At 36.0% G+C, this 13,676-nt stretch overlaps 1 protein-coding gene across 1 annotated transcript; it reads left to right on the top strand.

Annotated features, from left to right (window-relative positions):
• Window positions 1-522: 522 nt before the first annotated feature.
• Window positions 523-8,475, top strand: LOC133325151 (uncharacterized membrane protein DDB_G0293934; the record flags this gene model as incomplete). Its single annotated transcript, XM_061533974.1, has 3 exons — window positions 523-774; window positions 839-1,631; window positions 7,288-8,475. Coding segments are annotated over exons 1-3 (2,233 nt in total), but the record flags the coding sequence as incomplete, so codon positions are not given.
• Window positions 8,476-13,676: the final 5,201 nt, after the last annotated feature.

The raw sequence follows: 13,676 nt of genomic DNA on the forward strand, positions 1-13,676 counted from the left end.
CGAATTGTGTTCATTCATTTTATGTATAAACACATACGTGTATGTACCTGACCACGAGTGTTTACATTTTTGATTCTGATCGTTGGTTGGTGTTAGTGGGTGCAATACTTGACGGGACATTCATAAAATTTTGTGTGAATATCTTTTGCGAGATGAGCGAATAAAAAAACTAGTGTATTCTCTTTTGGAGGCCGGGAGCGAGCAACTTAAGTATCCCGGAATGAAAAATGTTTTATTTAATTTTTTTGGATGTAAAGGCAAACATATATACATATGTATAACTACAAAAATGAGAATTTGTTGTTTAAAACGCCTTAAGAACTAGTTGAAATTGTAAACCGGTAAACGCAAAAAAACTGACTTTCACAGTTGATAAATAGTCAAATATATTTCTAATTTTTATAGTATTTGTATGTAATATGAGTAATGTTTAATCTATAAATAAAAAGAAATTAGATATCGTAACGTAGAGTAATAGGTATTTTTTTCCCATAGACCAGTGGTGAATGCGAACGACTAATAATGGATTCTACAGTAAAAAGTAAAGAAAATACTAATAACGCATCGGCAACAGTTTCTGTTATAGCTGGAATTTGCAGCAGCGACAGTTTTTCAATGTTTCCACCACATCACCATGATTTGACCAGTACTAACAGCATTGAATTGAACGCTGCGGCCTCTCTCAGCGATGATTCTGGCGTGCCCCTCACTACCAACAGTTCTATATCTAGCGGTGATTCCTACCGGCTGGGTCTATGCAAGTTCGACATTGAGGTATTGAGGGTGGCTTTTTTATATCACACAACACAGCTTATAACATGTTGTTCCCTCTTTGTAGATTGTTGAAAGTGATGGAGAGGTGTCCCAGTTTGATTCGCTGGATAATTGCTCAGAAGGTGGAATGAGTGCCGAAAACTTTAACACTCTGAAGAAGGGACCGTTGGCTCCCATTGATCCTCCGCCCGAATTTCAAGACTCGCCGCAAACAACGCTGGTACGGTCAATGACAAAGAATCCTGTAACTAGTTTAAGACGTTGGACTTCTTCACAATCATCATTCGAACATTTGAAAGACCACAGTAGCGCCGATACAACCAACTTGAGTATAGTCACGATTGGAAACGTTAATGTTTGCGATGAAAACACTTTGATCAGCGCTAACTATATGTTGAGTGATGAAATACCAGAAAAGGAAATTTACAATATGAACAAACATCTATACTCAAGCGATTCCATACTAAATTCTCACATGGACAATATATATGATGAACCAAACAACATGTTGAGCTCTTCGCTGGGCAACAGTGTTGATATATTAGATTCCGATTCACCATCACAGTCCATTCCACCTCCCCCGCCGCCTGTTTCGATTGTTAAAATAAAGCAAACATTATGTCCTTACTTTCAAGATCACACACGTTATTTTAAAGCCATACCGTCTGAACAGGACAATATTACATCTGCAGTACAGCGATTTAATGTTTCAGGGCTATCTGAAATACATGATTATGATCTCTACTATGGTATTAAACGTAATGGATGTCAACAGTACGATAACAGTTTACAACGAAAAATAATATACAGTCCGTTGAATAATTCTCATTATTGTCATAATCACATTTATCATGGAGGTAAGAAATTCTTTTTAATATTGCAGAAAAAATATTTGAATCCATAGTATAATTAGCCTGTTTCCGTAACGAAAGAATCTACTAATTTGTACTATTTTTTCGATATCATGCATTGTACAATTATAAAAGGTAACAGCAAATCCCAGCTGATTTGATTCCAACGTAATACTAGTGTCAATATGAATTTGACAAATTATGTTTTTAAAAATCACCCAACAGGAAAATTGGGAACGCATACAATTTGAAATTGTTCTTTATTAAATGTGCTCCGTATTCAATTTACTCAATCTGACTGCTGGGAAAGTTTGAGGAAGCAAATCTTTCTTCAAGGAATAACTCGCTATTCCCAGCATTTTCATATGTGTTACACATATATATGGCAATGGCTCAATTATAGGAAAGATGTGGAAGCGATAGAAATATAAATTTGATAGATTTTCATTCATGTTTTTCAATTTTTATTTTGAGGATTCGAAAATATTTCATTTTCAAAATAAAAATAATTTAATGATAATTTGTTTGTTTGTTTACATTTTTCTGTCAAATGAGTTGACACTAGTAGAACTTACAATAACAAATTTCCATGTGGTTGTTGTATCATTTTTTGTACAACAACACTTGCTGTTACCTTCTATTATTATACCATGGATATCATGAAAGAAAACATTTTTATCGCAATAAAATATAGCGCAGTACAAAGTATACAATGAAAGGAAAAGATATATTTTTTAAACGAATTTGTAAAAAAAAATAACTCCGGCGAAAATAGGGAACATTTTGATGGAATTTTTTTCTGCACAATAAAAATTAGGAATAAAATTAAAAACAAAGTAAAAAATAGAGCGGGAGCGTCACCTTTGGTTTAGTCCACTGTCTACAAAATTATTCATGTTAGCATTAATTTTAACGCCTACTATGAAAACATGACCGTTATTTCAAAATGCTCATAATAATTGGGCAGAAATATTTCGATAAAATAAAAGGGGATCGATCGTCCATTCCAACGTTGAGGACAATGCAAAATCACTCATTGTTGATGATAAGTTATTTGTTACAGAAATCCATTCTTATTCGAAAACGAGTGACTACAATTCATTAGAAGAGACTTTCGATCGTCTTAGTGAAACAGGCTGTTATATATATATATGGGAACTGTGGTAAAATTTTTTTCATCAGCCCTCGATTAGTTTGAAGTATTTATTAAAAAATTATTTAAAAATACTTAGATATACTGCACTTAAGAGATTTTGTGTGAAAATAAAAAATTATTATTTACTTAACCCTTTGAGCCCCGATTTTTTTTCCGTTATCATAGACCAATTTTCTGTTCACAGATTTAATGCAACTATCCTAGATAGGAAATGGACAACATTTTACATCGCTACATCCTTGCATTTGGGAAATACAGTACATTCTGAACAATAAAAGCCCAATATGAACAAAACCAAATGAAAAAATAATTTTTAATTATTCTCTATATTCTGTCATGGTATAATAATAAAAGGTAACAGCAAGTGTTGTTGTACAAAAAACGATACAACAACCACATGGAAATTTGTTGTTGTAAGTTCTTTTAGTGTCAACTCATTTGATAGAAAAATGTAAGCAAACAAACAAATTATCATCAAATTATTTTTATTTTGAAAATGAAATATTTTCGAATCCTCAAAATAAAAATTGAAAAACATGAATGAAAATCTATCAAATTTTTATTTCTATCGCCTCCACATCTTTCCTTTAATCGAGCCATTGCCATATATATGTGCAACACATATGAAAATGCTGGAAATAGCGAGTTATTCCTTCAAGAAAGATTTGCTTCCTCAAACTTTCCCAGCAGGCAGATTGAGTAAATTGAATACGGGAGCACACTAAGAAAGAACAATTTCAAATTGTATGCGTTCCCAATTTTCCTGTTGGGTGATTTTTAAAAACATAATTTGTCAAATTCATGTTGACGCTAGTATTACGTTGGAATCAAATCAGCTGGGATTTGCTGCTACCTTTTATAATTGTACCATGATATTCTGTATTACAATAATCAAAAATAATTCTCATGACAGAATTCGTACATTTCGAATACGAATCAATTTAAATAATTTGGACTGTATACACAAATTGGTACTGTACACATTTTGCCCTCATCTCTACATTGAAAAGCTCATAACTTTACAAAAAATTAGAATTTTTTAGATTTTTCTTTTGATACATGTCGTCCATAATCAGGTCTTGGCGAAATCCAAAGAATATATATCTACTAGCTTAATATTAAATATAAGCTTTAAAACATTTTGTTGCCTGTGGGCAACTTTTGTCCACAAAGGGTTAAGTGCAATTTTTTGAAAATGTTTTTAAGAAACGCCATAAGTTTGCTAAATTAAGTAAACTGAGCACCGATAAAATTGTTCACAGATAACCAATTACAAAAATACGGATTTTTAATTTTTAAGAAAACAGAACTTTGAAAACTTCAGCCAAAAGAGAGATGCTCACAATTTATCGCACATCCATGGTTCTTGATGGGCCGCATTGAAATAAGTATAGATCGATGTATTTTTTTAGGATGCACACCGAAATCGGATGCGCGTTGAAGGCATATGGAATTTCCGGAAATAATTCGCGTCTTAGGAGTTTTTTATATTTTTTTATCGTTTACTATATCTTAGCCGTGAAATGAAATTTGGCAAAATATACATGGATTGCAAGACAAACTTCAGTACAGTACATATCGGATATAAGATACTCAAAAAGTCAGAGATTTCATTCTTATATGCGTTTTTTCTCCTTATATGGAATTATCAGATTTAAGAAGGTAGTTTCTTATAAGAGTACATACGCACATAAGAAACCTATTTCTTATACGAATATATTTTCTTATAGTAAAATGTTTAAATGAAAAGCATGTTTTAAAGAACAAACAATTCAGTATATAAAATACAAAGTTACGAAATTACAACGTTACCTATAATCCGACGGGGCGTACAAAAATATTCAACTTCCCCCCTATGGCAAAATTTTGTGTACGGCCGTATTACCGAAATACGTCGAATCCATATCTTCAAGAGAATAATATAAATATTACAACAAAATTGAAAAATTATAATATTTACCCAAATATTTTATATTCTAATTCAAAAAGTCATATTTTCGTTATGTTTTGCTCTTATTTTCAACAAACGAAAAAACAAAAAATACGTTCTGTCATAGTTGAATTTGTTCAACTTTGAAAATTCGTACGTCGACGTATTTCGGTAGCTTTCATATAAATACATGTGTTCTACTTTTGTGGTGAAAAACGTCCAACGAGCTAGTTGAATTTTATGTAGGGCTGTTAAATTACAGTTTGGCAAGAAAAAATTCAGTTTCTTAAAAACTAAAAATTTAAATAAACAAAAATAACAAAATTAAAATCAGTTCATAGTTTGACTAACAATATTTAAATATATTCAATGTGGCCAACAATCGTAAATATTTTCTTATATGAAACGTTTTCAAATACCTTTGTCAACTTTGGTGTTTGACAAACATTTTTTATATCAGTGTTTTTCTTATTCGCGTTTTTCTTATATGAAGCAATTTTTACACTGAAAAAAAGGCCCGGTGTTTCTGATAATCTTTCTTATATCCGATCTTTTCTTATATGAGCTGTGCTTATATTAGTCATATTCTATCTACTGTACTTCATGGAAAACGCATCTGCATCAAATGATTTTGAGAGTTATACGATTTAGATGCAAAATTAAAATGTATATTTCACAATATAGTTTTAGTTTCGGATTATTTCATATTTATAGAACCACACGAATACAAAATAGAAGTGAAAATTATACTATATCACGTTAACATCATATGATATAGGGGAGCGGGGGCACCTTCGAATTTTTCATATTATAATTTTTGGTTTCTTATGTTCAAATATATATGTTTTATTCATACATATAAGAAATCCATTTATTTATTAAAAAAAATATATAAAAAATGTTCGAAAATTAAAAAATTCAGATCAAAATTTATTAAAACATAAAATGACATAAAAACAAAAAAATTTATATGGTGTTTTCATAGTTAATTTCGTAGTCTTATTTGCCCACTTGAAATTTTGAGAAATCGAAGCCAAAAGTTAAAAACTCTGTTTTTACTAGAGTGCCTGTGGCATTTTGGGTTTTTGTGTAGGAAATATATATGAAAGAAAATACATTAATTATGTTTAAAATGATTGTTGGAATGCAACAAATTTGTTAAACGAATGAAAACTATCACGGATTCTTCCTGCGCCCTTACAACCAAAAAATTTATAGTTTACAATGGCACTGCGAAAACATGGCCACACATGTAAATTTTGTCGACAACTGAAAAAGCTACCCAAAAAGGTTTACGCAGATAAAGTTCAAGATTGGCATATAAAAAAATTGGTTGCGGATCAAAAAAATTTTAAACTGAAATTTTAAGAGCCAAGGAGTTATAAAAAAAGAGTCGTGTGGTTCAATAAATATGAAATGATCCGAAACTAAAACTATATTGTGAAATACAGTCGAATTCGGTTAAGCGATAACTCCTAATTTCAGAAAACTTTTTTTCTTAAGCAGGATTTTCAATTAAAAGAACTTCGTTGCGCTTAAACGAAATTTTCAATCAATATCTAAAAAAAATCGTGAAATTTATAAATCATATTATAAAATGTATTGATTAAGAACTTCTTTTTTCGTAGACATTTGCTTGGATGGTTGAAAAAATGTGCAATGGGTTGCACATAAAAATTGTAATGAATTTCGACGCCCTTTCAAAAATGATATTTTTCTCTTAAACGGTGCTAGATTTATACAGATTTTCAATTAACCGGTTTTTCTTTTAAGCGAAGTAAAGTGTTTGAAAATTCACCCGAAATATTAGTTTAAAATGTTTAGTTTCAATTAACAGATTTTTTCGATAAATCGGCGTTCGCTTATCTGAATTCGACTGTATACATTTTAAATTGCATCTAAATCGTGTAGCATGTTAATTGTAAAATTTCAATTTAATCGGATAAAAAAAAAACAAAAATTTGGCAATAGAAAAACAAATGGGTTTACTACAATTGCATCACATACTACTCTATATGAATTGTTATGATATTTTCAAAGTTTCAAAATTTTGGTAAAGTTATGAGCTTTTTAATATAGAGAAGAGGGTAAATTTGTGAACAGTACTAATTTGTGTATACAGTCCAAATTATTTAAATCGCTTCCTATTCAAATCTGCCATCAGAATTATTTTTGAGTCTCTTATTTTTCCGAAAGAACGTACTTGTATCTCTCGACTGCAAGGATGTAGCGATGTCAAATTTTGTACATATTCTATTTAGGATAGCTGCATTAAATCTGTGAACAGAAATTTTTCTAAGATTGAGGAAAAAATCGGGGCTCAAAGGGTTGAAAGATATGTTGTTGATTACCTTACTGTGGATATGTTTAACAACATTCAGTATATTCAATTTAAAAGAATGATATATTAAACGTCGTATTTCAATTAATTTCACACGAAGAATTTGAAATGAAAAAATAGTCTGATTTGTAATTTTCTTCGCACATTCGCAAGATATCATTTATTTAAAACATATTTACATCATCAAATCTTAAATATAATATGTATGTATCTTATTAAACAATATTTCCTATAGGTCTGTGCAGCAATCGACCCAACTCTAGAAATTCATTAAATAGCAGACTTTCTAGTTCACACAACTCATTGAGTGTTTCATCAGCAAATAAGCCAGATGATTCCATATTTATAACGCAGGCTATGTCACACGACGCTTTACTAACAAGAGAAATATCCGATTTCTACAACGTTCCAATTGATTCGGACATCTATGCTTTACCGGTGGATATGATCAAGTCGGAAAAGGAAAGATCGCAACATCTGCATAGGCACAGTTCCCACAACACTGGTGAAGCAAATGGCCCGGAATGCAAAGATGTCAACATATCCAGCAGTTGCAGTAAACATGCGTTTATGAAATGTCAACATCAATCAAAATCTAACCGCAAACACAAAAATAAGCGTAAGAAACGTTCCACTTCGAATTGCCCCGATAATGGCGAAAACAGCGATCGGGCTCCGAGTCATATTTCAACTAGCACGTCTTCGAGATATAATTCAACTTTTGTCTCTACCTCGAGTATACAGGATGATGGCAGTGCCAATAATACAGAGCCCCTACACATGTCTCTGGAAGAGGTGAAACAATTCTATCATACGCTCTACTCAGAAACCAAAGATAACAAGTCGGACAGCGGAGCAGCATCCGGCGGACCCCAATTACATTCTAAGGCGAATATTTCCAATTCCACCTCTAAAGTTTCCAACGATCCTGCTTGGAGTGGGTCTCGTGGTAGCAACCTAACGTTGGCGCAAAGTCGTATTGAAAAATCTCATGGTTCGAATGTTAAAAACAGTCTCATTACACAGAAAAACTTTTCATCCGATTCCGAGACCCATGCCAATAACAACAATAACATTGTGATTGCAATCAATAACCAAAACAACCAAAAACAGAATATTTCTCACCAATCGCACATCAACGCATCCACTGAAAAGGAACAAACTACTGAAACTACACAATCAATTCTCAAGTCTAGCGTAATATCTTCCAACGAAAAAAAGTCTCAGTTTACCTTGAATTTAAAGCAGCGGTTTTGTAGCATTTTCCGTTTTCGAAAAAACAGTAGTAGATATAGTCATAAAAGCGACGTCAATGAACATGACGATCACACAGCAACCAATGAAAAGGTTAGTGCATCGAAATCAAATGAAGACAAGCGTAAAAAGTTTCAATCGAGAGCTCTTCCACCCTTGCCTAAGAAAGGTAACGAAGACAACACTAATATCTGTTCTGTTTGCTTACTAATAGGTTAGGTTAGGTTTGGGATGTACGGCTGTTGTAACAACCGTCCACTCGGAGACTATGTCCATTGTGATCATCCATTATGTATAGGTGTACCTATAAAGAGAGAGAAGAAAAGATAGTGGAAGAGTAGAGAGAGAGGTACCTATAAAGAGAGAGAAGAAAAGATAGTGGAAGAGTAGAGAGAGAGGTAGTCAGAATAGGAGGGAGCGGAAGCGGAAGAGACATTATTTTAGCCAAGTCAATTTTTTGACAAAGCCTAGAATTAGGTTAGGGTCTATTTTGGAGAAGAAGACTAGATTATCAATTTCATAACATCCAAACTGTTTATGTCTTCTGCTGATCAGCGATGGACATTTGCAAAGGATGTGCTCAATTGTTTCCACTTCTTCTTCATCCTCACATAGACGACAGTAATCCTCTCCACTGGAGTCCCACTTAGAAGTGAGAGATCTAACTTTGCAGTGACCAGTAATGATCCCCACAACGATCTTAATCTCCCTCTTGTTGTGATCCAGCAGCGAAGACGTTCTTTTATGAGAGAATTCTGGCCAGATAGATTTAGAGATTCTGCATGCAGGTTCCCTTAGCCATCTGTTGCCGACTACCTCGCAATAGAACGCACGGATTCTGCCAATGAAATAGCTAATAGGGGGTTTCACAGATCTCTCAATCAGAAGACTGGACGACTGTGACCCCCCTCGAGCAAGCTCGTCGGCTATCTCATTCCCTTCAATATCGTTATGTCCTGGAACCCAGCATAACCCAACTATTTGACGTATATCATTCAGAGCGGTCTTACAATCATGAACTGCTTTCGAGTTTATAGTATGCGACTTCACCGCTTTCAGGGCCGCCTGACTATCTACGTAAATAGTCACCGGTCCTGTAAAGTCTGTATTAAGTGCTTTTACTATCTCGGCCGCTTTCGTGATTGCAAGAATCTCTGCTTGAAAAACGCTACAATCATTGTTGAGTTTATATGAGTTTCGTATACCTAATTCCCTGCAGTAGACGCCTGCGCCAGTGCCTTCTTCCATCTTGGACCCGTCTGTGAAGATTGACAGACCTGGCAGAGGTAGGGAGCCACTAGTCCAGGATTCCCTGTTAGGAAATTCGACTTTAATGTCATTAAAATCCCTGTGGGGGGGAATATAATCACTGATATGACTATCCCCCCTAAAAAGGTCATAACTTGGCGTTATGTTTAGAATGCTGGCATGACCATAGTTCCGCGATTTCAAGGCATCTGTTTCCCGGAGTCTCAGGGCACACCTAGCAGCCTGGAATTTGATCAGAATGTCCAATGGTTGGAGATTCAAGATTGCGTTCAAGGCTGCTTGTGGTGTGCTTCTTAATGCTCCAGTGATCAGAATTGAAGCCGATCGCTGTACTAAGCTCAGTCTTGTCAGCAGCTTCTTTTTATTCACCCCCTGCCACCAGACAAGACATCCATAGGTAAGTATGGGTAAGACAATCGTCGTATACAGCCAGTGTATAATTCCGGGTCTCAATCCCCAACTCTTGCCTATGGAGTTCTTGCATGAATAGAGTGCCATCAATCCCTTCTTAGAGCGTTCCTCGACATTCCTATTCCACAGTAACTTGCGGTCTAGGACAGTGCCAAGATATTTAGCTTCATCAGAGAGAGTTAATGTCACTCCACCAAGTGATGGCAGACGGAAACTAGGAACTTTGTATTTCCTAGTGAAGAGTACCAGTTCGGTTTTTGTGGGGTTTACACCAAGACCTTTGGTGCAAGCCCAATTTGACAGGGTTGAAAGAGCACCCTCCAGGATGTCTGATATTGTCGTAATAAACTTACCCCCAACCAACAAGACTACATCATCGGCATAGGCTACAACCTTTATCCTGAGATGATTGAATTTCATAAGTATCTCATTTATCACCAGAAGCCACAAAAGGGGGGAAAGAACTCCACCCTGAGGTGTGCCTCTGTTGACAGATTTCCTCACGGAACTCTCTCCTAGGGATGAGTTGATAATTCTGCTTTCCAGCATTCTATCAATCCATTCCGTAAGGAGTGAGGGGATACCTATGTCTACGAGAGCAGAATGGATTGCCTCTAGCTTCACATTGTTGAAAGCTCCTTCGATGTCGAGGAATGCTGCCAACGTGTAGCCAGAGGACTCCATATTCTTCTCGATGTATCCAACCACCTCATGCAGAGCTGTATCCACTGATCTGCCCTTGATATAGGCATGTTGGGATTTACTAAGTTTATTACGGTCAATGGTATCTCTAATTTCTGAGTCTAGTAACCTTTCTAAAGTTTTTAGTAGAAAGGAAGAAAGACTAATCGGTCTATAGTCTTTAGGTACCGTATGACTCGGCTTCCCGGCTTTCGGGATGAAGGTCACGGTAACCTCTTTCCATAGACTGGGTATGTACGACAAAAGTAAACAAGCCCTAAAAATGTCCTGCAGATATGATATTATCCGTTCATCTGCGTGTTGCAGCATGGCCGGTGTTATACCATCTGGACCAGGAGATTTGTAGGGTTGAAAACTATTTATCGCCCATATCAGTTTTGGGTATCTTATAGTGTCTTCTATCATCTTCTCCTCTTTTAAACTGTAAGGCTGTCCGAACTGTAGATTCATAGTGTACCGGAAGTGGACTCATATTTAATTTACATTTGAATACTCAGGCCTATGGATACTAGCCATAAAATGTACCTTGTGAAAAGGACCTCTGAATTTCTTATAATATTATTTATTCATAGAATAAATTCGAAGGCAATTTCACAAAGGGTATAATACCGGCCATGATCCAATACACGCAGATGAACGATAATATCGTTATCTGCAGTGGACATGTTTTAGGGCGATGGTAATTAAGTAAAACAAATTAATTTCTCGCATATAAAATTGTAGCTTCCCCCCTATAAAAGTTTGTGGCAAGATATGACCCATGTCAAACTTTTTTGAAAGGTTACTGAGCTCAGAAATTGTAGATACCGTGATAAACTTGAAATCAAATCATATATCAAGGGCAGATCGGATAATGAGGCAATACACCAACTTTTGTAAATGGTTGGTTACATAAAGATGGAAAACTCTGGCTAAACGTTGGCAGCATTCCAGATTCCTATCGAAGGAGCTAGGAATTCAACAATGTAAAGCTAAGGCAATCCATTCTGCTCTCGTATTTAGGATGTTGAATAGCTGTGAAAATTTGTCAGTTCCTCACTCCTTACGGAATGGATTATAAAATGCTGGAAACAAAATTATCATACTCATCAATTTTCTTGGGTCGTGAGGAAATGCAAAACAGGAAGGCACACCTCAGGGTGGAGTTCTTTTCCCCCTTTTGTGGCTTCAGTGTGTGATAAATAATTACCCAAAACTTATGAAATTCAATCATACTTTTGCTCAGACATTCTCTATGTTAAAAAGGCTCATAGTCATTTACAAGACTATAGACCGATTAGTTTCTTCTTTCTACTAAAAACTTTAGAAAGGTTACTAGACTCAGATTTATTACCGACAATATCAACATCCTCAAGGGCAAATCAGTGGATACCCTGTCAAATTGGGCTTGCACCAAAGGTACACGTTGTAAACCCACATCGAAAACTTTCAAAATGTGGTACTCTTCACTAGGAAATACAAATTCCTATCCTTCGGAATGGATTGATAGAATGCTGCAGAATTATCAACTTGGTGGAGTGACATTAAATCTTCTCTGATGAAGCTAAATATCTTGGCACTGTCCTAGACCGAGTCAATCATCTACTGTGCCGAATAGGAAATGTGACAATATCAGACAGGAGGGTGCCTCTTTCAACCCTGTCAAATTGGGCTTGCACCAATTGAACTGGCACTCTAGGAAACAAAATTCAGTTTCCGTCTGCAAGAACTCTCTCATAGGCAAGAGTTGGGGATTGAGACCCGGATGGCATTATACACTGAGTTTGTATAATCTGGGAATTATGTCTTACCGATTGTCTTACCCATACTTACCTATGGATGTCTTGTCTGGTGGCAGGGGGTGAATAAAAAGAAGCTGCTGACAAAACTGAGCTTAGTACAGCGATCGGCTTCAATTCTGATCACTGGAGCATTAAGAAGCACACCACAAGCAGCCTTGAACGCAATCTTGAATCTCCAACCATTGGACATTCTGATCAAATTCCAGGCTGCTAGGTGTGCCCTGAGACTCCGGGAAACAGATGCCTTGAAATCGCGGAACTATGGTCATGCCAGCATTCTAAACATAACGCCAAGTTATGACCTTTTTAGGGGGGATAGTCATATCAGTGATTATATTCCCCCCACAGGGATTTTAATGACATTAAAGTCGAATTTCCTAACAGGGAATCCTGGACTAGTGGCTCCCTACCTCTGCCAGGTCTGTCAATCTTCACAGACGGGTCCAAGATGGAAGAAGGCACTGGCGCAGGCGTCTACTGCAGGGAATTAGGTATACGAAACTCATATAAACTCAACAATGATTGTAGCGTTTTTCAAGCAGAGATTCTTGCAATCACGAAAGCGGCCGAGATAGTAAAAGCACTTAATACAGACTTTACAGGACCGGTGACTATTTACGTAGATAGTCAGGCGGCCCTGAAAGCGGTGAAGTCGCATACTATAAACTCGAAAGCAGTTCATGATTGTAAGACCGCTCTGAATGATATACGTCAAATAGTTGGGTTATGCTGGGTTCCAGGACATAACGATATTGAAGGGAATGAGATAGCCGACGAGCTTGCTCGAGGGGGGTCACAGTCGTCCAGTCTTCTGATTGAGAGATCTGTGAAACCCCCTATTAGCTATTTCATTGGCAGAATCCGTGCGTTCTATTGCGAGGTAGTCGGCAACAGATGGCTAAGGGAACCTGCATGCAGAATCTCTAAATCTATCTGGCCAGAATTCTCTCATAAAAGAACGTCTTCGCTGCTGGATCACAACAAGAGGGAGATTAAGATCGTTGTGGGGATCATTACTGGTCACTGCAAAGTTAGATCTCTCACTTCTAAGTGGGACTCCAGTGGAGAGGATTACTGTCGTCTATGTGAGGATGAAGAAGAAGTGGAAACAATTGAGCACATCCTTTGCAAATGTCCATCGCTGATCAGCAGAAGACATAAACAGTTTGGATGTTATGAAATTGATAATCTAGTCTTCTTCTCCAAA

This window comes from Musca vetustissima, unplaced genomic scaffold (assembly GCF_032173495.1).
Source record: "Musca vetustissima isolate MV318-11 ecotype Yass unplaced genomic scaffold, APGP_CSIRO_Mvet_v1 utg18655, whole genome shotgun sequence".
Taxonomy (NCBI): domain Eukaryota; kingdom Metazoa; phylum Arthropoda; class Insecta; order Diptera; family Muscidae; genus Musca; species Musca vetustissima.